The sequence below is a fragment of the Megalops cyprinoides genome, chromosome 10 (assembly GCF_013368585.1).
Source record: "Megalops cyprinoides isolate fMegCyp1 chromosome 10, fMegCyp1.pri, whole genome shotgun sequence".
NCBI lineage: Eukaryota > Metazoa > Chordata > Actinopteri > Elopiformes > Megalopidae > Megalops > Megalops cyprinoides.
The window spans coordinates 37662757-37690717 of NC_050592.1; the positions used below are offsets into that span (position 1 = coordinate 37662757).

A 27961-nucleotide genomic window follows, 5' to 3' on the forward strand; every position below is an offset into this window, starting at 1 on the left:
ATGTATGTGTATGAGTGTGTGTGCATGTGTGTATATGTATATGTATCTGTGCATATGTGTGTGCTCTCAGGCAGGTTAGTAGCGATGCTCCCCACGGGTGATATGTGAGGAGAACTCATAGCGGTCCTGGCTGCGGTAGCCACACAAGTTGCACTCGAAGGGGTCCCGGAAACCGTGGCAGCCCATGTGGATGGTATACATCACATGGTCGAGGAAGATGACACGGCAGTGTTCGCAGCGGTATGTTCGCACTTGCTCACCATCACTGCTCACCACCTTGAAGCCATCAGAGGGCAGCTCCAAGCCAGCAGCCCGCAGGGCTTCCAACTGCCGCTGCTCCTCCTTCACCAGGGGCATGCCCCCATTTCGGGCCCCTGCTGCAATGTGATTGGTCAGGTAGATGAGGCCAGTGCCACCAGCTCCTGGCCGCTCCTCGTTGTTGCTCTCGGTGTCAGTGGAGTCATGGCCGCTGGGGCTCGGGGACCCCTCCCGCTCGCTTGAGGCTGACTTGGCCTTGGAGAGCAGGAGAAGGTTCTCTGCAGCGCTGTCTTTGGCTGACAGGGCATGGCCATTGTTATGCGCATGACCCTCGCTCAGGGGCTTGTGGAGCGGATATATGGGGCTGATGACCACATCAGAGGAGGAGGCAGGAGATGTCTGGACGAGTGGGCGCAGGGACTCTGCCCCCAGGTAGCTGATGGCGCTGTTGATGGCCTGATCGATGACATGTGGCTGCATCAGCTCGCTCTCCTTGAACCCACCGGAAGTGCTGTCAAACGACAGGTCCGACAGACGCTTCTCACCTGAGGGCCAGAAGAAGAGCCATCACCGGACCGTCCCTCTCAGCCATCATTTAAAATAATGGAGAATCAATTCCATTTACAGTGTCACCTATTTAATTTTTTATTTTAATTAGAGGCTATATTTTTCTCTGCGAACACCGGGGCATTATTTCAGTGGTGGAGCTAAGATGAATTAAGGGAAGTGTGAGTCACTTTTATCTCTTTATGTATATTCTACTGTCTGGCCTTGATCAGCAATGCACAATTTTGCCAGAGAAACAGTTTCTCAGGAATAGATGTAATCTTGCCACTCTAGTTCCTCCATAGTGCATTTCCTGTGATGAAACAAAGGACTAAATTGAATGGTCCTGCCTCTTAGTCCTGTTTCTGAGGAAATGCAGGGTGAAACTCATCACCATCCTATTTCCTCCTTTGGTTGGGTATTACCATTCATTGGACAAAATTACCATGTGTGAAAACAGTATTTAACCGCAGAAAAAATGTGAATGTTGTGAATATCCAGAACAGGGCCGGTTATCCTCAGATCTGTCTATGGCTCTTCTCATCCACACAAGTTCACCACAGAGGGGACCGTAATCACAGGTCCCAACCGCAGGGACTACAATCAAGCTAACACATCTTGCACTAAGGGGACTAAAATCAACCTGGGAAAGACCACTGATTGTACTGAGGGGGATAACATAAACTTGGAGCAAACAGAAAGTCTCCATGGAGGTGATTAAATCTACTAAACTATGTCAACACAGAGGGGACTAAAATCACTCTAAAACAGACACCACATCAACAAAGGGGACCAGAATCAACTGGAAATCAATCACAGGTCCCAACAGCAGGGATTGAAATCAACCTGGAGCAGACTGCAGTTCATACAGAGAGGACTAAAATCAACCTACAGCAGACTTCAACGAACTAAAATTAAACTGGTGCAGACAACTGGTTGCACAGAAGGGACTAAAGTTAACCTGGAGCAGACCACAGGTCATCCCAAACGGGACTAATATCAACCTGAGCAGACCACAGGTTATTCTGAGGGGATTAAAAACCTACTTGGAGCAGACCACAGTGGCTATGAAGGTAACATGCAGTCTTAATCCATTCTAAATGGATTAATCCTAAATGCCTCAGTAAAAGCAAGCTGATCTTGCTCGTTATTCTTCAGTTGAACTGGTTTAATAAAATTGGATGGCAAGCCAATCTCTCCACAACTGAGAGTGATCTGCTCACACTGTGATGTACATTTGTGCTAATCTTTCCCAGTGGTATATGGCCATATCAGGCTACTCAATATATTTTAGTCAAAAATCTATAAATTTAACAAAGAATACTGGTTTCAGAAACTCTTGTTGTATACAAGTCTTGAACTGATTAACATTAAGTTGAATTTCTTAAGGCAAATACAGTGTCTAATCCAAAACATGAGACCAGCCAATTAATAAATTACTATTAATTTATGAATATTGAAATTACCAATATAAATACAAATATCAAGCAAATTATTAGCACAACTGTTAAATTTCCGGCTGCTGGTACTCCTGTAACACTGTATTGAAACCACAATGTGTGACAGCAGGGCTTTGTCCTGTCAACAACTGAGAACAGCAGAGCAGAGAGGCAATCAAAAGCAAAACGAAAGCCTACTTCATGGCGAGATAAGGCAAGTGAGGTTATCAGATAATTTGTGCAAATACAGGGCTGAATACTTTTCTCTTTATTAATTATTTTGTGTAGCCTTTACCTGTATTCTGCAGGTACAGAACCTATTGTTATAGATACACAAAGAAAGCAGACTTTAACCCTTACCCACAAACTTCTGTGGCATAGAACTCTTACGTTTGGCTACATTATTAGCTAGTCTGTCTAGCACCAAGGCTCTCTCTGTTCCGGTATGGCTTAAGTCTTCACTCAGCTCATTCTGGTTGCTTTCTTCCTTTACTACTGGAAAGCAAGACAGAAAAGTAATGTTTAGAATTAAAATAATCATGTCTGTCTCATCAAATCCACAAGTGCAGGCTCTTCCTCCTCATGTCCGAAAGCTGTGACTTTGTCACTTAATGAACAATAAAGACAGCAGTGATGAGAGGATACAGAGGAGGAGAGCGTTGTCATGGCTGTGCATGGGAAATCTCAAAGTTAATGTCTCATGAGGGCGGCTGCTGTAGCACACTGTACGCTAACATACACTCCTCCCTTCTCTGATGGCTGGGAATCTCATAATCTCAGACAGATTTTATATGATTTTTAAACTATCACCTAATCCAGAGCAAGTTTACCACCATGGCATGCCATAGTACAAATATCTCTCAGGGATCTTGTTAGACCTGAGAAATATGCAGTAATATGCAGTTATATCTCTGCATGCCTGCCAGAGACACAATTTGATATTTCTGCAATAAAAATATTGACACAACTACAACCTGCATACAGTGTTTATGGCATATTTGCATTTCATGGTTTAATTTTTAACTTTAAAATAAGGTAGATCTGGTATTAAATCAAAACTTCATCTTATAAATCTATATCATTTTTACAGGTAAAATTCCATATGCTTCAACACAAAATTTAAATTACCAGGATGATGAAATTAGTGAGCATTTAATGTAACTCCTTTGTTGATGTTGAAGAACGATTTGCAGTCTTCTCTATAAAACTCACAGACAGTACAGAGAACTCTTTTCCCTCCTTAAAGTAAATCTTAAATCTTCATAACAAAAAAAAAGAAACAGCTGTCAAATGAGAGTTACTGCATTTTAGCCCAGCCTGCAGAGCCATGCTGACGTGCTCATTAACTGGCATTTAAGAATATTTACTAGTCAATGTCAAATCGAACAGTTTGGGATGTAGGTTTACAAACAGTTCTGCAGCCTACGATGTACAACTGGAAAAGACTGAAAGTGAAAGGACTAAAATCCCTTTCCCTGTGCACACAGCCTTTTGAAGCTCTCACCTGAATAGATGCTGCTCTGGAGCCCCATGCACTGCAGGTAATTGTGACAGCGCTCCTTGTGCTCCTCCAGTGAGCTTCGTTGTTTATAGCTCCGTCCACAGTATGCACATTTGTGAGGTTTTCCCACTGCAGGGTAAGGAAATACATTCACATCAGTCCACCAGCCTAAAAGAGGCACATTTATATAAGTAGACCGGCAGAAAAAAAATCCCACAAACATATTTATATCAGTGCATCAGCAAATTAATAAATAAATACAATTATTACAACAGTAAAGCCCATTTATATCAGTAAGACAGTAAAAAATGATCAGAGAGATAAAATAGCTATTGCTTTTTCTGACTGAAAGCTTAATAAAAATGCTTATTATTTTGACACATTATTTCAAATTCAAGAGCAAACTGTCCTGTGTAAAAATAGAATGCTATATTAGAATGCTATATTATCATTTACTATGAGAAAACTTCTATGTACTGATTATAAGGGTGGGTTAAGCGCAGTTCTGACGATTTCACAGCATGGGGAAAACATCACCAATAGCCTGACCCTCCTTTTGATAATTAATCTGTTTCATTATGATTTCATGTTCATGTCTAAATAGCCTTGTTCTTTGGTCTGACCAATAATTAGTCGATTTTGAAAAATACCAAATATGGGTTAGGTTTCCAGGACAGCAGTTGAACAGAACAGGCATACAGCAGGAAATGGGTAAGTGCACTCACATTTTCAGCTATTTTTGAACATGGCATTCATGCATAACAATTTGTTTCAAGCTTCAGTTTTACAAATGAAACATACAGGAAAAATGCAGCACTGCCTGTAGATGGAAACCCCTTGGGCAGTGGCGGTGGGTGAGCTGGAAACAGGGGAAGCCCAAACACTACCTTTAAATCTATCATTACTTTCAACCTGTTCCCCTTTATCCTCCTTTATTAACAATAAAACAAATAATTCCCAGAATAATCGACACCAATTGTGTAATTACAATAAATGATTATGCTCATAAATCACTGCAGATTGTCTGTAGTTTGTGTCCTTGCGAAAGCTACAAAGTGAGATTGTTTAACAAGGATGGTATTTATTGATTTAAATTATGTTAAATGCTCCTTACACATCACAGCTTTTGTGAAGTCTGTGTTCCAAACATTATTGTTCAGTGCATTCAACCTAACCTAAAAGGTTATTCTCAGTAATTTAAATTGATTTAACTAAATTTAGCTCTGCTTTGTAATTTGAATTTTGTAACACAAGAAAGCTATCATGTGAAACATTTAAGAGAAAGTTTTGGGATTAGTTGCCACTTAATTATTCAAATTGCCACCCTTGTTAATTAAACAATCTCATGCTGTAGCTTTCGCAATAGCACACAAACTACAGACAATCTGCCGTGTTTCGCGAGCATAATCATTTATTCTAATTACGCGATTGGTGTTGATTATTCTGTGAATTATTTGTTTTATTGTTAATCAAGGAGGTTAAAGGGGAACAGGTTGAAAGTAATGATGGATTTAAAGGTAGTGTTCAGGCTTCCCCTGTTTCCAGCTCTGCCCTTGGGTGTCATGAGAATGTATATGAATAATTGTGAAATTTCTACATTTATACTAAACAATAGTTAAAGAAACACATGAGTAGGACATAGGCAGAGTCTGACATTTGCGCTGGGGGGGAGGCAAACATTTTTTAACTGACGTCAGTACGCAGTCTAACTGTTGCGTGGCGGGTTACGCACAAACATACAGTAACAGAAGACAATAGTGCCAAGCTTGCCATAAAGCCAAACAACACAGCGCATCAAATCAGTTTCCGACCACTTTGTACTATATCACACATCGACTTACGTAGGGTATTTGTCTTTCACACATGAGCGCACACAAATGAAGCGCACTAACCATAAAGTTTAAAAGTGAAATATCAATTTGTTTATATTATACTGTTATGCTTTCATTTCCCGTGTACCCTTTTAAAACATTTAGTGTACACATGCAATAATTTCGTGTTAAATTGAAAACTATGCAACTTATTGTGCGCACACACGCACGCAATTAGAAAATGCTCAGCAACAGTGTCGCCTGTTGTTACAGTAGGCTTGTATATATATATATAATAATCAATGTCCTGCCTAGTGTAGAAGTAAACGCCTTTTTTGCGTCCCGCGTATATATCGACTCAGGTGATAGGTTTGCTGTTTGCTTATGTCGTCCTCAATGTGAAGGCTCAAAAATGAATTTATTACAAAACCAAACATAATAGAATTCAGATTTATTTCTTACAATCATTTTTATTTTATTGCATTACTGTATGGTTGTCAAAATAACGCGTTAATTTAGATTAATTAATTATAGAAAAAATAACGCGTCAAAAAATTAACGCAAATTAATCACACTCCATGATGCCCCTTGACCCCATACGTCACTGTGCATTTAAGCAACATCACACGAGAGGTGAGTGCTGGTATACTGAATATCAGCACGGGTGTGATTATCTTCGGCACTCCACGTGCAGCCTAATACCTACGACCGAATCACAGCCGTGCTGATATTCAGTATGACAACACGACTCCGAGTGTGATATTGCTTTTATGCGACAGTTCTACAAACAAGGCTGTTTATCAAGTAACGATAATTTGAGACAACTTATGTTTTTTGTAGTTTATTCGGCTCCACCGACAAAAAATACTTCCTTCAGGATTACATTTACACGTGTTGTCAAGCAACACATAAACAGTTTGACTGCAGGTTAGTTAGCTAGCTTGCTAGCTTCCTGCTTTTTATCATACACGAAAAGGCTAGCTAGCTACTTTCATACCCGACAGCAGACTTGCCAGCTACTTTTTATCATACGCGTAAAGGCTAGCTATACGGTAGGCAAGTAAGCCACTTTTAATCATAGCCCACTACAGTCTACCAAGCTAGTTTTTAGCATATATGGACGGGCTAGATATACGCTAGGCTTGCTAGCAAGCTATTGTTTATCATACCCAACTGCAGGCTAACTAGGAGTATTTAAAAATATTTTTAAATGATTCTCATGGCAAATATTGTATATGCGATTAATTTAGATTAATCATAAAGCATGTAATTAATTAGATTAATTTTGGACCTATTTTAGACTAAATGTAGTAACATATTTCAGCGACCCCCGCAAACTCCGCCTATGGAGTAGGAGGTGTATTGTCTTTTTCCTATAAACTCAAAACCGATGGACACTTCAGACTGATACCGCCATTACATCACAGTGCGTAGAGGTTCTGTGATATTTCTGTATCTCTATGCATGCTGGGAAAGTATCGGAGCACCTACCGGAGTGAGTGCGCAAGTGGCCAGTGAGGGCATCTCTACGGCGACAGGCATAGTTGCACAAGTGGCACTTGAAGGGCTTTTCCCCTGAGTGTAACTTGATGTGGCGGAGCAGGTTGCCTTTCTGCGTGAAGGAGGCCCCGCACTGGTTACACTGAAATGGCCGCTCTCCTGAGGAAAAGAGACAGCAAAGACCGCTCCATCAAGACAGCCCTCTCTGCACCACCCACACATTTCACACCCCAACCCTCTGACCTTTGCCCTTTGCGTCACAATCTCCTGTCATGCATTTTCATTCATTTCATGCTTTGACTTCAGAATGAATTTAGAAATTCAGAGTGAGCACTGTTTCCTGACCCTCTATATTTCTTGATGGTAGAGACTGAACTGTTGTTACATTATACTGAACGTGTGCTTTACTGACTAATATATTCTCAGGAAAAATAATACTTAACCAACCAGGCTTGGGTTGAAAGTGTAAATGAATGGCAACACAAATATCACAACTTTACTTTGTGTCTGGCAGTTTCTGTGAGGCAAACAGCACCAATGTCACATAATGACTGGCAAATAGAGCCTTTGGGTTTGCCTTAGGGGTACACCATTGTTGAGTGTACACAAAAAGACCCTGATGGATCAATTCCTTCTCTAGACCTGCATGTGTGTTGCTGTGGTAATGCTTTGTTCCAACATGCACTGTGATGGAGCGCAAGCTGCCCCCCCCAAAAAAGCACCATTACTGGCAGAGCTTGGGGTTGCTGTTGTACACTAATCCAGGACCCTGAAACAGTCTCCAGTGGCAGGACGACTCGAAGGAGAGCTCAAATGAGGCACGAGGCTCTGGGAGCAGGGGAGCACCCTCTCCATGCCTCTTGAGCTTGGCTGGCGCCCGCGATCGAACAAGAGCCTTTCAGACTTGCAACGCATCGCTGCCTGGGTCAATTTGATCTGAAAATCTCATTTTTCCCCCTTCTTCGTTGCCTCGAAAATCGGAGCGGCGCATCACAATGCAAATTCAAACTCATTTAAATAAAGTGAAGGCAACACTTTGTGTTGAAAGCCACTCTTCCTGATCAGCAGTTCTGGAATAAACCAATATTCCGTCTCGGTGTGTGTTGGCATTCTCAGGGAAGCTTTTAATACAGCCTCAATTTTTCAAAGGCTCTATAAAGTAAGTCACCAGTGAAGCAGCAAAAAATATAAAAAAATGAAACTCATTAAAAATGCATTTGTGGAGAACAGTTTTACCACAGAATATTTTCTATTTAAATGAGTGCCCCTTTATTATATCTGTTATTACACCTTCCTCTGCATTTACATTTTCCTTGTATTTCCTTTTTTTCCATTTTTGGTTTCATTAGTTTCTGAAGAGCAGCAGTTAAATGCCTCTTTGAATAATGTTCTCCCCCAGTGGATTCTTCACAAATGAATATCCATTTTAAATACAAAATACTTTTAATGCTGTGATAATTGTACCTCTCAGCAGAGGTTTTATTTGCGAGGGCGATGACTGTTCAAGGTTTTACAGCAGATAATATGAAAGTGTGCTCTCTCAGTTAGGGTGTTTACACCTCAAATACATCTACTGCAGCTCCAGATTCATTTCCAAATATGGCACATTTAGATCACTGAAAGACATTTAAAAACTTACGTAAAAAGGAATTATTTATACATATTTATTTATACATATTTATATTGAAACTCAAATATAAATAGGCACAACTCCAGTGGTCCCTCCCTTTGACTGTACCTGTACCACGGCAAAAACTTTCCAGTTATCTCTAAAACAGATAAGGAAATCTTTTGCTGTACCATAAATAATTAATGAACATTAAAGTAGCCATTTATATATGCCATGTAATCATACAATTCTGTGAAATACAATTACCGTAACACTCATGGCTTTTAGCTGAGTGAGTGATTAAAGGGGTCTCTGATCTCTGTGTTCCTGCCAATGTAAAGGTAATGTCATGGTAGAACCTTTACTTGCCACTAAAAACACCTGGTAAATTACCCCAGTTTTACTGTTCTCTCATATCATAGTAATGAAAATAAGACCAAGGAAGTCAGCCCCTTTCATACTCTACAAACACTACACTTCTTCAGATGACAGTCTTACAGGCATCCAGCTACATAGTATCTGTGACCTCATTGACTGGGTCAGTAAGTCTGATGATTCGCGGATTCATGAGGGCCTGTCTCAGGAAAACTCACAGGTGTCTAAGAAGGCCATGGTAGGATGTTGCTGGCACAGGGCAAGCAACAGTGACTTATTCAACAGTCCCATCCCTCCCAGTGTTAGCTTCCCCTCATGTAGCATCTGTCAAATGGTCCACACCATTCAGATTCAGGTCCACGGCCACTGGCAAAAAGAGGAGACAGCAGGCGGGCACAGACCTGAGAGCTTCCCAGCCCCACCCAACCCACCAACCCCTCCAGCCTTCCTCTCACCTGGCGGACAGCATGATGCACAGTGAAGTGTGTAGAGTGTGGGGGGGAGAGGGCTCTTACCCGTGTGGCTGCGCTTGTGAACCATCAGTACATTGGGGCCGATGCAAACTATCCCACAGATATCGCACTTGAGTTTCCCGTTGGGCAGACGGATGCCCCCAGAGGGGGAGTAGGCCTTGCTGTCGGTGACCAGGTCGGAGCCGTTCTGTTTGGCTCCCGAGGCATCAAGCACGCGCAAGTCCTCCGCACACTCCTCCTCCACATTCATCTCACAGGCGCGCCCATTCTCCTCGTCACTCTGAGCCTCTACTTTTATATTACTGGCTGGAAAAGAGGGCAGTGGGCCGCCATTTAGTATCAGCATGTCTTTCTGCGAAAAAGTGACTATACCTCACTGGGGAAACACTTTAAGAGGCCCAGGATTCTCACGGGGGAATGTCCAGTGATGAATCCCACCATCATCTCTGAGCGTGTCTGCCTGCCTTTCATATTTAGTGCATTTAATCAACATCTAGGTGTCTAGGCCTACATGCAAATTGGACAGCTCTTAGAAAACTGACCCAGGTGACTTTATATAAAAACTTTTACCCATTTTCTAAAACAGATGATATATTTAGTAACAGATGATATATTTAGTGACAGCATGTACTAGTGCACTTCTGATAACAGGTGAAATGTATTGTTACAGTTTTTTAATAAAATCCTCACATTTTTCACTCCCCTTTTGTCACCGGGGGGGGGGGGGGGGGGGGGGGGGGGGGGGGGGGGGGGGGGGGGGGGGGGGGGGGGGGGGGGGGGGGGGGGGGGGGGGGTTAAACAAAAACTTATTTTGCAGCTGAGGACTTAAGCTTAAGTATTGCTTATAGGGCAGGTTAAGTTTCTACTGTAACTATAAAATGATGATTTGATAAAAAAATATATAAGGCAAACACTGTGTGTTTGATCACTAATATACTATTTGTTGCAAAACATGCATTAAAAATATAGACCACAGGTAATCTAATTCTCTGTTTGAGCTGTATCGTGGAAACTGAACATGTTGCATTTGTGCAGCTCTGATCAATGTTGATTACTTGCCCTTACTTGCAGCTATCCATAGCAGAGGGATATCCATAACCCATACAGGACATGAGAGTTGATGCTAACTAATAATGAACGTATGGTTGGCCACTTATTATTACTATAACTCTGCCCAGGAAGGTATAGTCACTCTGAATAATATAATAAGCAGTAATATGTATGCAAACAACAAGCATTCTGCACCAGTTACAAATCTACTTAAAATGCCATTGCAATGTGACTAGGAACAGCAGGTTTACAGCCTGTGGGTTAGACTGAAGTCAATTCCCTTGCTGTGTTTTCCATTGCAATGTAGTGAATGAGTCCTCTGCACACACCATTCCGTGAAAACAATCCAGAAAAATTCACAAAATTGTTGACACTTAGCAACAGAGAGATGATAAATATTGAGATGGAATGTAAGTGATGGAGCTGGAATTTGAAACTGATGGCAGAGTGAAATGGAAGTGGGTGTCTTACAATAGCACTCTAAAGAGTATCTTCAAATCAGAAAAATTAACATGTAGTAGTGCAACGGAATGCTATTGCCAGCACTGGGCATGTGCTCTCAAATTAGCACACATCAGAAACAGCCATTTAACTATGAAAAAATGCCATGCATATTCAAACATCAAGACATACAGCATCTATGCAGGGGACACGTGAGGACACACAGCCCTTTCTCCACACTGAAGGTGTTGATGAAAACTTTTCACAAGACAAGATTACATTTTCTTTTTTCACTTTACTTTGCTTTTGGGAATGGGTACGTTTTGATCACCAATGCCGTCTCTCTTGTTTTCCATCGCTTGACTTTTGTGAGACAAATGACAGCGAGATAAACAGGAAACAGAGGCACAGGAAGACGCGTGAAGCTAGAGAGCGTAGCAGTGGTAAACACACAAACAGAGCAACGGCTGTCCCGTGGAGCTTGCTCTCCCCTCCCACAGAAGCAAAACATCATCAGACACACATAGGAATTCAGGAGACCTGCACACATCTTCAGAGTCAACTAATGCTTTGCTGGTCTTATCCTGAGAACCAGTCTCAAGCCACTAGAAGAAAAGATTAAATTGACATTTGACTGAATGTTGCAACTGCATTCATGAACTGGCAAAAGTGTACCAATTTCAGCTGCCTGTAAGGAAGGAAATGAGCCTGTGTCACATTTTACCCCTTCCCAGATGCTCTTGTCTGGAACTACATTCAAACACATGTATAGGAATGAAGGAGCTCAGTGACTAATCTATGCTGTGATGAAGGAAGAAGCTACTGCCACGCAAACCACTTTTACTGCTTCCTCCATCATCTTGACACAAGAACACGGACGCCTTTCTGAAAGGACCAGGCAGATGCCTCAATCTTATCTGTCCTCTTCAGGTTGCAAGATGACGGCTCAAAAACAAAGGCTCTGCGGTTTGCATGTCATTGTAGAAGCTCAGTTTCCTCATCCCTGCAGCACTGTTTGTACAAGCCGAGAGGAAGAAGCACAAATAATGAAATATAGGAATGCAGTGGAAAAGGGGAAACGTCCAAAACGAGGCAAGCCCAACTGCAATACCAAGAATTATGGAGAAGTAACAGAAAGGGAAGCTTCGACAGGGAATTATACAACCCTGTAACTGAAAGAACCTTTTACAGTACATGCTGTGCTACTTGTTGTGTTGCAAAGACAGGTTTTCCTTTCAATCGATAGAAAACAAGACCTGTCTATCGCTTAAATGAAGCGCTTGGGAACACAAAGGAAGACATTCTGGCTAGCTTGTCTATCTAGCTTACAATGCATTTAAGAAACATTTGAAGTGTGCAGTTTATTTTGTGCACCCAACAAATGGATAGCAAACTGCAACAATAGCTAGCTTTCTTACTTTAGAGTTGAACTATTTGGATGGCACAATTTAGTCTAACTAGCTAGCTGTGTAAAGAAGTTATATACTTAGCTAGCTAGCACTCCTCAAGTACAGTGAGTCTAGATATATAAAACTCAGATATGTTTATTGCATAGCTAGATATAAGCTCCAAGGAAGTGTCGTCACAATTCAAATTTCTGGCTTTTTTTTAAAATCCGAAAGCAACACTGCAAACTCAGTCCTCTAACTTCTGCGCTCTTATCTTCTGGACTAAAACGAAAACTGGGACTTCCATTGAAGTCATTGTGCAATACCCTGCTGTCTGACTCTCTCAACTGCTGTCATCATGCAATGGCAGCAGTCTACCGATCCTGTGTGTCATCTCTGCTGGGAAGTGAAGAAAAGTAGCTCTACACACAAGCCTGCATGGTCATTCGTAGCTTATCAGCTAGGAAGAGAGGGATGTGAACATCAGCAGAGCTCTTAGGGTTTGGAGATCATATTAGAGTAGACACATTATCATAGCGGTAAGATAAAGGGCACACTAGGGAGGACTCGTCCACACTGTCCACACCAATCTAAGCTGCAGTTGCTGTGACAGGGATTTAAGCTCCCTGCACTGGTGCCAGTTGGATGCTATGGTTGCTGCAGTCACATCCCTGCAGTTTGAGCTGCCATATACAAATTCCTTCATGGCCATCTGGGAAAGGGGTTGCCTAACAGGTCCCAAACACATGACAGGGGATCTTATATTAGGAAGTGTGCTTGGAAGTAAAAACCAGGATGAATTCAGCTGGTGTGCCTGGCCAGGAAAGTGTTAAAAGGGTATGGGGAGCTTCCAGAAGGCTGACAGCACTTTGACCCAAGAAGGGGCCACATGCTGGGAAAGAGGGAACCACTACTGCTGAGCTGCAGCTTCTCAGGGATATGGGGAAGTAATGACTAAACCCAGGACTGCTCCAACATGGCAGGAACAGCTTTTACTTTATCTCCTGCAAATCGCACATCCCGGTTCACCCTTCATATGGGAGCACAAAACACACACTTAAGAGGACGCTGAAGCAGCTGGTAGTCAGTGTAGTCAATGTAGTCAGTAAGACCTCAAATGGACTGTATAGGTAAAAGGCACAAGTTTACACAATCCACAGTGTTCAGCTCAGTGCAGTAGTCCAATGATGGTGGCCTTTCTGGAACAGCCTTGACTGGCAAAATGAAGGAGGGACAAACTGAGTGATCAAACCAGGCCTTGAGGTTCCTGTTTGTGCACTACTGCCCTCACACCCTAAAAATAAGCCAGCACTTCATGCTCTCGAAACCAGGCACACATCACTTTTAACGCCACCATTCTGAAATGAACGTTCAGATTAGTAAACAGCGTTATAATGGAAGCAAACTTTTCCACACTTTTTTATAACTGTTTTGCATTTTCAGGAACTCAAAGCTGAGAGAGATCTCATATCTAAAATATTCATCTTAACACACTCAGAGAGAGAAACAAATAATTCTTAGTATTAGACTTTATAAAAGCCTCCATGATCAATGCCCACATTTACCAACAAAAAAGAAAAAAATGTTTTAAGACAATTGAAGCACCCTGGTGTGCATGTACAAATGCACAAAAAAGGCAGCATTAACATACAAACAATCTCCATACACAGAACCTTTTTACACAAAATAGGCAAATTAAAGTAAACATGCTGACCAGCTTTTCAAAGAAGGACTTTTATCATTTTGATTTAATATCTATGTTAATTACTGTGGAAGCCATTATTGGAGCACAGGCATTTCACATGTAACATAATGGCTTCCTTCATGTTGCAGCAAACAGAGTAGTTTCACGCCAAATCCATTTCCTTTTTCAAGCTCTCAGAAAAAAAACCCTGAAAATGGAAAAGATGAAGCACAGACTGTTCACCCAAGGAAGGTGACAAGGTGCTTCTTTTAATTTTCCTCATTTCTTTCTGTGTCTGGGAGTGGGTTGGCTTCCACTGTGCATTGTTATTGTAGACAAGTACAATGAAGTATGAAGGTCTAAATGCAGAGAGAGCAAGAGGCAGTCATTTGTGTGTTCTTCTCCTAACACATTGAGTCTTCCTGCCCCAAATACAGCTCCTGGCTGCGCAGAGCAGCCTTGCAAGATCCTGAGAGATAATTTTAACTCCCCTGATACTCTTGGGCTTTATCAGAGTAGAGGAGATGCAGCACATAGATAAAAAGACACTTCCTCCCTCTATGATTAGATCTGCAGGCAGCACAGCACACACACATATACATAAATATATATGCACATATGCAAACACAAACTATGCATGGCAAACATACACATATGCAAAACATGCACACGTAAACCCTGCATGGTGAGCAGATGCACACACAAGCGCACGCACATAAGCTTTCATGTGCAACAAAATGTGCAAAACCACACATACACACAAAACTCACACAAATGATCTTACACAAGCCACAGAGACATGGAGACCAAACTGAGGCTGCTGTTGCCACCCCCCTTCTCTCCGCACCCCACATACGCAGAGTCCTGCAGCCCCTGTAGCACCACTGAATGCACTGAGGTGTCCTGCTCTGTGGTTTACAGAAATGCAGCACCCACCTTAAGACAACAGGGCTGCCCCTGCATCTTTCAGACACCAACCAGGTCAAAGGGAGACTTCAAAACATGACCAAGGGGAGAGGAGGCTCCCTTCTCTATCCCTCCACATGGCTTCTCCTCTGTATTTGGGGGAGTCATTTACTGTGGCTACTGATTTTACAAGCCTTGAAACCACTGCAAACAGCAGTGGGGTGCTGAGTACTGACCCCTCATCATTGCTGCTACCATATAGATAGATGAGCTGGTAGTTATTTAGGAGGCTTAATATCATGGTTGTTTTTAAAAATGATTCACACTGATTTCATGTACGTTAATGAATCCACTCAGACTCAGACTGAAGGAGGTTGGGGTGACTGTCCCAGTACAAACCAACTCCAGCATTTTTGGGATGAAACGTCATAATCATGTCCTCTGTGTAACCATTTACAAGATCATTACTGAAACAAGCAAGTCATGTGAATCTACAAGACATTTCATAAGGCAATTTAGCATTCACTGAGGCAATAATGAGGATAAGTTGCCAGGCTACTATGAAATGGCACAGGATCAGCAAGTTTCTGCTTGTCTGTATTGAGGACTTTGATGCAGTCCATGTGTGACTCTTCAGAGACACTGACCTCCACCAAGTCACAGCTTATCTTTGCGCTCCTGAGCATGGCCTCGGCTTCTTCATCATTCCAGGTGATCTCAATTTGATTCACTGTGCTCTAAATGACTAAGCACAGGCCTTGGGCCCCAGCGCAACCTGCACTGAGTCAAAGTGAGAGCTGAGTCCTCCCTCCCCTCTAAACCACAGTGCCTTCGGCCCCCATCCACTGAACCAGAGAGAGACAGTGCTCAGCCACAGCTTTGGGCCGGATGTGAGGATCTGGTGTGATGGGGCTGACTATTATTTTCAAGCAGACACCAGTGGCACTTAAACCACATGTGACAACATACTGACGCCATCAGAATGCCACCTGAGAGCCGCATAGAGTGAGGAGGATGAGCAAGTTTCAGGATGAGAAGCACGGCTTACAGCTTCCACTTATTTAATCAATAAATATCACAGCTTGTAAGTGATGTAAAGGCTTTTACTCCTTAGGAATTCTGCTCAAAACAGGCCACCATCATACACTGCAGCTGAACTACAAGAAAAAAAGAGAAAAATGTGAGTGCTGTCAGAGGAAACTGAAATAGGATGTGCAAGAGTTTCCTAAGAAGAACTTGCCATGGGTGAGTTTCAACACCCCAGGAGATAAAGGGCTCAGGACCAAAGCCAAGCCCAGCAGATCGCAGAGGCGCATCAGCAGGCGCTCACTCTCTGCACCTGTGCTGCAACTGTAAACATGTTCGTACTTTCACTTCAACTGTCATGTGCTCCAAGCCTGCTGCCCCCCCCACCCCACCTTATGAGACCCAGCCACTGCAGTGAAAAAAACATCACAGATTTACACTTAATGTAAGGATTAAAGATTTTCAGCAAGGTGAGATTGGTCTGACCAAAGAGATTCAAGGTAATGACTGAGACTGAACTCTCAGCCAGAGACTGCAGCAGATGCACAGAGACTCACTCACAGAGACTCAAAGCAGCTCCTCACTCACACAGAGACCCACAGAGCTTTAAAGTCTCATTTAGAGCTATGCAGCATGTGCACGTTAGGGTTAGGAAGTCAGTCTGATGACTGGAACATTGTTCAGTTGCCTTAAAATAATTTAATTACCTGATAACTGTATTCCATTGCTTATAACCATGTGGTTTGTGATTTGCAAAGAAAAAATCTTCCTGCAGAATACTACAACAAATTAATTAATTCTAATCTGATTTCTAGTCACAATTAGTTGAAACTAGGTCTTCCTATCCAGATGGAATCAGTTTGCATTTATCAGAGTTAATTCTTTCAGTTTGTTTTTGTCATTTGAGCCAATATAGAAACATCACAAATCTGCTGTTTACAATGCTATTCACAAATTTTCTCTAATGCTTGAGCATCAGATGCTGTAATTATGGGCATAGTCTAAATATCTTGTACTGTGAATTGGACAATCAAATTTTTATGATTTTTTGCTGTTCATATAGTTTTGTTTATTTAACTAATTGGAAAAAAGTGATCAGCTTCTTGAAACATTTCAAGGAGGTTTTTTGTGTTGAAATGTCAGTATATTTGCTTTTGACCCTGTTAGCTGTGAAAACACATTCAATTGTAGTACAGTGTCATTTGTTAGTTATTAAAATTGTACAAACCACAACACTTTATAGACAACATGCAGTGTGCTGACAATCTATATTGCGCTCCACACGCGTCCAATAATGTCACTCTACTCTCATGTTGAATGAGCGTAGCTATCAGTTTGCCTTTGTCACAAAAAGGATAACTGCAGCATGTTTTCCTGAACTCAGATAACCCTGGGGACTATGGGGTAAAACAGGGAAAATGATTCTCTGAGCCAATGAGAAGGTGCCGGGGACACTCGTAGAAAACAGTGGAACAGTAACACACAAGTCTTGTAAGTGAAATTATCAGCTAACTGAATGGATCCAGAGGGCCTGAGATGGCTGCAGGGCTGGCCGACCATCTGACTGGCATGACGGATGCCCACGCACGACTGTGCTTTCTGGAGTGGTTACGTTAACTCTCACTAACTCTTACTTCTAACTTTTACATCTACAGCTCTGCCCTAGCCTGGCACATTTTCTGTGGCCCATATTCTAGCCTGACACTCATGTGGGCCAAACTGGGCCAAACCGGGCAAAACTGGTCAAACGGAAGCAGGGATGGCAGTTTTGTTTGATTAATCTTCCCAGAAATGAACAGGTCAGAGAGGAAATGTGTTTGAACTGTATTTTATTGAAATACTAGCTAAATTATGGAGTACAATGTATGCAAAAACTGTTATTACTGGGTTGTGTTATACTGAATGAAATATCATACCCGTGTGAGGATTCATAGCTCCACAACAGCAGCATTCTGTGAAAGTGCCACTTAAATCATCTTTTCTGCACGTGAGGTTTGGAGATGGAAACCAAAGATGCAACCCGCACTACAGTTACATTGTGAGCAGCACCAAGTGCTTTCCAATGCGGCCTAGGAGCAGGCATTTACTCAAACACTGATGTAGCCCTTGATTTAGTCAAATCATCAATCTTGCACCTATGTAAAAAAAAACATGTCTTCACTTGGATGCTAATTATCTGACTTTAGAATCCAGCCATGTCTGCCGGAAGTGGTAGAGCGGTGTAATCATTTGGCTCCTTCTGTCTCAACTGCAGCTGAATGACATGCAGGCACAAAACAACTGCAAGGCCTTCTCTGTGAATATTTGGAGGCACAGTGAAGGCACTCAACCTCTGATGCTGCTGGAAAGGGATTAGGGTCGCCCTGGACCATTCTGAACAGCTTGGAGCTGATTCTCCTGAAACTGAGAATGCAATACATGAGGCCTTCGCAATTGTGCCTGCAGTACTTAAACATTCCCTTCACCTCCTTTTTGGAGGATCATATTTCTGGTGCACAATGCATCAAGCCAATGGGCAGAGGAGTCACTGGGTCACTGCCTGATTGAACTAACATTCTTTCATTTTAAGCAAACTTCATGGCAAGCCACTAAAATCAGACAAAGGTCAGGAATAACTGGCAGAATGTAAGAAAGGGGAACTTCCTTCAGCCTTCTTGGCACTGTCCCTCTTTCATCTTCCTCAGACATTTCTCTCTGTACTTCTCCTCAAAAAATAATAAATATAGCAAGAGTCACTGCTGCAAGACTATTACTAAAACTATTTGATGTCTCATTAGTTTTTGCTTTGTAGAAGCTATGAGCTAATGTTAACTAGTTAGCTACAGTTACTCTGTGTAACAGTGTCTCTCTTACACTGGTGTTTCTCCCAAATGGATGTTTGCACGCTAGCCACATCAGTGAAAATTCTGTCTATGCAGTGAGCACCTTCATCATGGGTTTGTAATCAGGGACAGTCAGTGTGTTGCAAATGTATTTAGAACTACTGGAAAAGTAAAGGCTTATTCAAAAAAGTACAGGGCTTTGAGCAAACCACCATTATTGATGTCTGGTGGAATTCAGTATTCTAATTTTAAGAAGGATATTCCCAAAAGACTTCAGGTAAATTTAACATTGCATCCCTTACTAAGGGCACTCCCAAATATTGCGGGTAAATTCAACATTGTAACTTCAATAAGGACATTCCCATACGATTCCAAGTAATAAACCATAGTGAAGACAGACACACATAATCAAAGTGGTTGTGTTTTCCTGTAGTTGGAAATGATTTTATCAGTGGAGAAAAAGGAATCCCACTGACCTTATTGCTATTTCCATTAGGATGAGAGTAAACAGACCATTTTTCTGTAAAGGGCAGGAGTTAGGCAAATTACTACTCTGCTGTTAACTACTATTGTCTGTCAATCGTAAATGTCTTAAAGTACATTGCATAACTTGTCTCTGACTCTATCTGCCCAGTGCCGGCCAGAAGCAGATGGGCCCCCCCCCCCCATGAGCCGGTTCTGCTCAAGGTTTCTTCCTGATAGGGGAGTACAAATAAAAATGAATTGAATTGAATTGAATACTATTACAGCTAAATATTTCAAATATGCTGCTACTATGGAAGGGCTGGCCTGTGATGAACTGTTGCTGAATGTGTAAACCTTCAAAATTTGCTAATTATAGACGAAGATTCAAGAACCTCTAAAGCTGGAGAGCTGCTGATATAGCTAAGTGGGAAACACTGCTTTGGACAGTAATCAAATATTGTCTTAATCGTAGAATGCTGGCGTGTTGGTAAAATGTCAGTCAGTGGAGTGGTTTTCAGATTTTCACACGTCCATAAGTACATATGGGCAAAGGCACATTATATGCAGAGTATATGGTTAATAAAACATTTCACTACATTAAAACATGCATTTAAGAACAATTCAGTTCAGATTAGTACTTAATGTATTGACAATCAATTATTTCAATTGCCTTATACTCTTTATTTTTAAAATAGATTTTTCCTTGCATGTGCAAAGAAATTTGGTTTTAACTGTACTGTAAACTGACATAGGTTTGCTGTCAGATGTTTGCTGTCAGATGTTTCCATGCTTTCATTCTGGAGTGATCATTAGTCTGTCTCTGCCAATGTGCCTGTGCCAAAACAAATCATATTTAACACAAACTCAATGCACTGTGTGCAACACATGTTTATTCTGGAGTATTGGATAGTATCACTCTATGATAGATATTTATCTACAGATAATATATGTGTTAACACAGAGCAAACTCTCAAAGGTCAATGACTATGGAACTAAAAAAGGCAACCTGAGACTCAACTGATCAGATATTCTAACATACCAAAAACCAAAAAACTAGTCTTGAATAATAAAAGGTGAAGCTCCAATTCACCTCACACATATTGCTCTGAAGAACTAACTCTATCAAAGCAATAAGCATATAAGGGCCAATTGTCTCACAGGTTGGCATCAAACATTTCAAATTATGTTAGAGCTTTGTACAACATTATGAAGCTTCCATGGAGGACAATGTAATAGTAAGACAATCCGTTCAATAAAAATTGGACTGATGGGTGTAAGTGACACTGTGCTGTTGATGGATTAAGAACCATGTACTGCAATAAGAAGCTGCTGGTTTGTGTTGTTGTATTTCAGTTTTAAACTGGATCAGGGTATTTTATAAAATCTGAAACCACACTGTTTATGCTTGATGAGTGCTGCTAATGGGTTTACTGCACAGTGAGGAGACTGCAGAACATGCACTGTAATGCCTCCACACCCACAACAAACTTTCTAACACAATGACAGAACTACTGCCATGTGCCCTGTAACATGCACTGTAATGCCTCCGCACCCACAACACACTTTCTAACACAATGACAGAACTACTGCCATGTGCCCTGTAACATGGACTGTAGTGCCTCCGCACCCACAACACACTTTCTAACACAATGACAGAACTACTGCCATGTGCCCTGTAACATGCTCTGTAGTGCCTCCACACCCACAACACACTTTCTAACACAATGATAGAACTACTGCTCTGTGCCCTGTAATACACACTGTAGTGCTTCTTACAGTAAGCACCTATGATAAGGTTTCTCATATTACTGCCAAGTGGAGAGCTTACAGTGAGCACAGAGGAGAAAGGAAAGTTGGGCTAAATTACCTTTTTGTTTTGACACTCAGGTCTGAGGTTATTACTTTCTCATTTACAGATGAAAAAATGTATCCCAAGAATGACACCATGTCTTGAGTGTGACATACATGTCTATTTTAAGTAAAAGGCTAAACCTACATCAGAATTATATCAAACTGTAGATTTAGTGCACGTCACATGTGTGTATAAGATGAGATGTGTGAGCCACATGTCACAGGTGAGAATGGAGTAGGAGGTGAGGATGACATGGGAGAGGTGTAGGGAGGTGTCCTAACCTTTGCGAGAACGTAAGCTGCGTGTCCTGGTGATGTGACAACGGGGACCATGTGGGATTGTGGAAAGGGACCCTGTCCCAGGTGGGTGGTACTCACCGACCCCTTTGTTGGCTTTGCTGTTCTGCTGCTGAGCGGCACTTGCTGACAGGTCCTCCGGCACGGGCATAGGCTCGTCCGTGTCCTCCGACACCTCGTTCGCAGGGGGGCTTTCCCTGCCTGCAGCAGAACCAAGCACCACCAGGCCGTCAGGGGAGCAGGACACCACAGCTGAACACATTTCCACCTCACTCACCTGCCCGTGCTCAGTACACTTGCAAAGCCCAGAGGAGACCCCTTCATTTTTAAATCAGCTGCTGCACTATGAAATGTAGCCCATAATGTATTTATACACAAAGGAAAAACATTATATAATAACAAATCAAGTCATTACTGCTGGGGTTTTAGCATTTGTTCAGCTATCTTTCTCTAGAAGTAAATTAGGAGTGCTTCAATCATATATAAAAAGTGGTTTTGATCACTAAATTCAAGTTACTGTTTACATTGCTTTAACTACATGTTCCCTGCATCATAGCAGCTTCCAAACTAATAATATTCCAGCAGTACTGAAAGGTGAGACACAGAAATTAATCATAATTAATTAATCATAAAGTTACATACAACAAGTATACTGGGGATGGAGGGCTTGTGAGGAGGCGGGGGGAGGTGTGTTTTGGAGCTCCACAGCATCTGCAGGGCCCAGCTGTGCTGAACAGGATATACGAGTCTCTCTTGTGGTCTCTTCTCGCTGTCTCTCTTTCTGCTTTACCAGCTCTGCTCGCTCCTGCACCCATGCTTTCCTGCTAGGGCCAAGCCTCCATCTCCACCTCCACCCTCTGCCCTCAGCTCTCCACGTACAGCCTTTCAACCTGGGACACACTCTGCAGAGTAACGGCAAATGCTCCACTCTGTGGACAGAGAGCCCTCCCCAAGTGCTCCCCCCCAACAGAGACAACGGCCCTTACTCTCCTCTCCCAGAGCTCTGTAGGTGGCGCTGTCCTCACCTGACAGCTGGGTCATTTCCTGGGCCTCCTCTGTCTCCATTCGATGCAGATATTCTGAGAGGAAAAAAGACAAACATGTGTTGAGACAGAGACAAGTATTCAGTATAATTAACCCCTGTCTGAAAATGCAATAATGTAAAGACAAGGCTGTTGATTAAAGGGATGCCCTCTCTCTCTCCTGCTCCCTCACCCCGGTACAAAAGCTTTCAAGACACTGGCAGATGCCACAGCCACCCACACGCACACCACGAGGAATTACAGACATTTCATTACGAGTCTGACAGAGCGTGAGAGGCAGCAGAGAGGTGGCAGGCTCGGACGAGACCTGAGGCGGGTACCGAGGTGGCGGTGGGTGAGAGTGGGCTTTTCAGACCACATTTGTTATTTATTGTTAATTTCCCATCGCATAATCATCCAAAAATGCAAACTGACTGCCTCAAAATTAAGCAGAAAATTAAATGGCCCTGGGTCAGTGGCTGGTGCCGGCGCTGGCTCTTCCCAGTTGATCTGAGCCCATGTTCACTCTAATTTACCTAGCATGCATGGATGAGCCGCGCGGGCTGAACAGTGACACGCGCAAGCAGCAATCAGCAGCCGAGAGGAGCCTGCAGGAGAGGTGGGGGGCACACAGGGTGGGGGTTGGGGGGGGGGGCAGTGAAGTTTTCACAAGAAGAAGCAATTTGCTGAGGACGGTGTCCCTGGGCCAAGCAGGCCCGCATTTCTGAGCGGACACCAGCGCGGCTTGGCCCCATTAATAATGCATCCACCTCCAGCCCGCGGCAGATGGGCCCGGCAGCAGCTCCAAGCCCTGCTCCACCACTTCAAGACATCCCCACTAGAGAAGTGGCCCGGCTCAGAGCACCACACAGGGAGAAGTGAAGCTCCCTAAAATAGCGAAACGCGCCCGGGGAGAAGGGGAACCTAGGCCTTCCTGTTTTACTGACAGATGGCTCCACAGATTTGGAACAAACAGTGGGAAGCGCCTGCCCCTTCTGTTGCAACACAATGTTCAGAGAAGGGTGGCTTCAGACGCATCACCACAGACACCAGGGACCAGGGTGGGAGGGCCAGAGGGTTATCGGTGCAGAAGACTTGCAGCGAGCATGGGCTTGGCGTGCCATTGAGGGGACAAGAGGTACACGCATGATTGTTCTCTCAACCTTTGGAGGTCACGCCTGTCACGCCTCTTTCAGAACAGCTGGTGTGAACGAAAACAGTGGTGCTGTGGGGGGGGTCGAATGGCATCAGGCAGGTGGGAACAGCTGGTTGGCACAGAGGAAGCATGTGGACACGGCTTTGTGTTGCCTCAAACCAGTACATCATTTTCCTTCCTATCTGTTTGCTGCGTGGTGCACATCAGAGCCTGCTTCTTTAGGAGAAGCTTTGCATTTGAGTCTACTTCTTTAGGAGTGGTGCTGGATTCTTTCACTGTGTCACACAAGACGTGATCATTATCTGAAGAGGTAAGAGAAGCAGACGTATGCCTTAAAATGGGAGAGGATCCTGGTACCAGTTCATATACAAGCTTTGAATGAAAACGGGACAATCCTGTAAAACTAGAGCAGAAGGGCTATGGGTACACCTCTTGCATTCATTCAGCAAAAGTCTGAACTACCAAAGGTCCTGTTAAAATAAGATAATGGTTCTGTCAAGTCTTATAGAAGTAAATTCTGTTAGTCTGTTCCAATTGTTTCTTTTTCAATGACACTCCCACAGATATCCTTGTGTAGGGCAGTGTCCGTTCATTTTTTCATCTTATATACTAAATGGCCTGTATTCTGTAAGTCTGCAGAGTTCCACGTAGAGGTTGGCTAACTCTTGAGCCCCTGCCATTGCTATCTGCTGTTTTTCCAGCTGCATTAACGACATTTTGAAGGTGTGTGTTATTTTCAGCTTGATTACAGAATTAGGTTAGTCCTGTCTTGTCCTGTGCCCTATGCTATTCTATATTTGAGAGTGCCTTTATCACCATTTTGCTAACCCCTAGGACTAACCTAATTCAGGTAACCCCTGCACTCCTAAACTGATGGATACTCTTTTGTTTCTTTTTACTCCCCAAGAATGGATTGAACATGTTATGTAAAAGGCACCGAATGTCTGTACAGAGAGGTGTCTGTTCTCAGTGAGGATCTTTAGGGCAGCATGCCACACTGCTGCGAGTTGCAGGCGCAGCAAAGGGGCTCTGACCCTGCAGCATGGGTGCCCTGGAGACAGGCTGCAGCACACCAGGGGAATTCCAGCCACACAGGAAGAGCCATGGCTGCAGGTCTCGGAGCGCTGAGAGCGACAGGAAGAGGGCTGTGGGTTAACTAGCACGGTCTCCAGTCCCCGCCTCCTGGGGGGGATCTGCACAAAACCGAGTGAGAAGCACACAAAACAGGGTCAGGCAGGGTGGGTGTGGGTAACAGCTAGGCCGTTAAACAGAAACGGCACCACACCAGCAGGACCAGGAGGCGCAAAGCACTCTCTCTCCCTCTCTCTCACAGACACACACACACACACACACACACACACGCACACATGTATGTGTGAACGTATACACACATGCACAGACAGACTTATGGACAGCTCTAGAAAGGACCTACCATTTTAGAAGCAATACATAAGAAAAAACTTTGATCTTCTTCATGAATGCTATTTTCAGTCAATACACAGAGAGTCTGTACACAGAATGCAGTCTATATGGTTATGTATGGAGAGGGCACTAATAAGCCCAAAACTTACGGGAAGTAGAACTAAATGAGATGGATTTAATGTACTATGCCAGAAGCAGCCTTTTGGAATGATCTCTCATGATTAATTTTATACTACTGCTCTTTCGTGTTATAACGCACCACATGGCCTCCATGGCCGTTAAATATGTATGGTTAGATGTGTCTTCCCTCGACAATGTCATGAGTAATCAATCTAGGTAAGGTTTCCAGCCACAATTGGAACTTAACCATGTGGCCTTTCTGCAGTGCTACGCTCACAACATTGACACTATGTGCAGTGTGTTTTCCCAGCTTTGTGTGAAGTACTGGAGCAGACATGAGGGAGAGCCCACTTTGAAGGCGTATTGGAAACATGGGCCACTTACGTAGGGGCTTTCCTTTACTGCCAAAATTTGCATCTGACACAGCTCACTACACTACTGGTGTGTAGTGGAATCTATTCAATAACTTTATGTGACTGCCTTCTCTCCTCTTCCTCGGTCTTGTGCTGTCTCTCTCTTTTACACACATCCGCGTGCGTATACAAACACATGCAGTCGCTACTTTTTCCTGTCCATAAATGTCCCATAACCTGAGTTGAGTTTAAGGCAATTTTCCTTTTACATTGCTTATACTGCAAGACTTTTATCCGATAAAGAATCTCAAATGATTGACATGTTCTTACCATTTGAGTGGTAAGAAACGAGGCAGTAGATAAAGCCAGCACGGCACATTTACTACACGACATTAAAACGTGGAGTAGCCTACTTCCATGATGTCCTTAAAATATTTCATATTTTATCCAAAGTAATGATCAATCTCACTAGCCATGCAAAAATCGGAAAGCCTTTTTAAAACAGTTACATTTATGTCCTAAAATCTGGCTTTACTGACAAAATTCGCCAGTCATTTTATTTCACAGATGTGTTTATGGAAGTTCTTCCGAGAACATACAAATGCATGGTATGCGCGAAACTTAAAGCTTGTCTTGACACATGAGAAATCGTGCCTTCAAAGTAATCAAATGATCTCTGACAATTCTGATTATTGCTGAAATTATGTTCACGAATTGATTTAGTGAAATGCAGCATCATCGCGTATCATCAGAAAACACAGTGCAAAACGGTTATAGCATGCCTTTTGATAAATTAAAATGTGTAATATTTCGTTAATGAAAAATAGTCTGACTAATTATTTCTACATTTCTATGTTTTATATATTATCATACGGTTATTACCATACGGTTAATATAATTAGCATTAGAAAAATAATACAATTGCGTTATCTCCCTGCTGGCAAACTTTGCATCGCTTCGCCCATGGAAAGCCCAATAGATCATAGGACTGGTACACTTTTGACAGTTAGCAACGCAGTTCAGTCCAGGCTTAGTCATTTACAATACGTGTTGATGTTCTTCTTGAAATGTGGCCTACGTTACCTCTAAAACGACGGGGGTGAAAAACTTTGCAGGAGTCCAGCCCACTAATTCTATCGACACGGTGTCAACTATGTTCGACTGCCGTAGTAGATACTGCTCAACACGGGATCCACACGAAATAAGGTTTTGTTTTACATTAGTTTTTTTTTTTGTTTTGTTTTTTTTTTGTTTTTTGGCGTTTTGTTTGTTTGTTTTATTTTAGATACCTGTAAATGTGACTGCCTGCCCCTTGAGCGGGTATTGTGCGAGAATGTCATTTTCCTTACATTCACAAAAGGTTATAAATGCGTTTACAGTATATATGTGCGGTAGGAAATTAGTCCGTTGGACATTTTCCCGTTTTAATTAAGATGTTTCAGCTGCGTGACGCAGTGGCAGATTTTGCTTTCTTTAGACGGATTTGTTGTAACCTGATGTAGTTAAAAGACGTTATTTCAAAAAAAATGTTAACTCAATTTTAACTAGACTCGCTAGAATAATTATTGTTGCAAAACAAACCTATTTAACCTATATTTTCATGAATATATATTTCCATTTGCCTCATACGCGTTAAGTGGATTTTTACTTTTTGCCTTTCTGATTACTAGGCTATTTAAAATCGAAACTAATGTTGAAACTGTTGCAAGGATAACGAATAAAGACACATATTTATATTTTAGACCTTCAGCGTAGCCTTAGCGTTTGTTTTATTTAGAAATGTACGCAACTCGTAAAACTGCAGAGGGATGCGCGCTCTTTCAACAGGTGTCCACCCAGTCGAAAGCGACGGGAACAAACTTCTGTCTGACCACGTTAAAGCGTTCGCTTTTAAATATACATTTATGAATCAGGGTCATTGGAAAGAAAATACTATACATATCCATTGTATATATCACAGTGTATATACTATCATTATATATTGTTAATTCCAAAACATTACCTTAGGAATATAAGGAAAGAATTCCTTTAACTTCCTTGGAAGAGATGTCACTGTTTCTATTATAGATCGTCAAGATTTAATTTTCGTAAGATAAGTGAAATACATGGTCAGCGTCGTTTTTGGGAAAACGGTTCAGTGATACGTCGCTTGACGTTTCTGCTAAGACCTTTCATCTCACTGGATTGAAGTCCCGTTTGTGCACCTGCTTGAAAAATGAGGACATATCTTTTCCGCTCCGCAAAAGTGCCACTGCAAGTTATCTAGTTTCTTAATTTCGACTAAAACCATTTGTGCCAAAGACTTTCTGTCTATTGTGTTCACGGTAAAAGTATTATTAATGGTACTCTACCTGCTATTCCTTGAGTTTGCAGTATGAAGCTCTTCCAACTCTCCCCCGCTCCATGTGCAGAAGTTCGTAACGCCGCAGCTGCACTGTGGAACTCT

The 27961-nt window shown here is 42.4% G+C and overlaps 1 protein-coding gene across 4 annotated transcripts; it reads right to left on the bottom strand.

The window, feature by feature from the left end:
- Positions 1-27952, bottom strand: ikzf1 (IKAROS family zinc finger 1 (Ikaros)). 4 transcript variants are annotated; one of them, XM_036538505.1, is made up of 8 exons: positions 27867-27951; positions 22468-22521; positions 21524-21643; positions 9555-9818; positions 7047-7214; positions 3748-3873; positions 2604-2735; positions 1-803 (listed from the first exon to the last, which is right to left on the bottom strand). In XM_036538505.1, the coding sequence occupies exons 2-8, from the start codon at positions 22505-22507 to the stop codon at positions 76-78; spliced, it is 1578 nt and encodes a 525-aa protein (XP_036394398.1). In that variant the 5' UTR covers positions 22508-22521; positions 27867-27951; the 3' UTR covers positions 1-75. The 4 variants fall into 4 exon arrangements, with proteins under 4 accessions (XP_036394398.1, XP_036394394.1, XP_036394400.1 ...); XM_036538501.1 differs by having other exon boundaries at positions 2604-2738; XM_036538507.1 differs by lacking the exon at positions 9555-9818 and having other exon boundaries at positions 27867-27952.
- Positions 27953-27961: the final 9 nt, after the last annotated feature.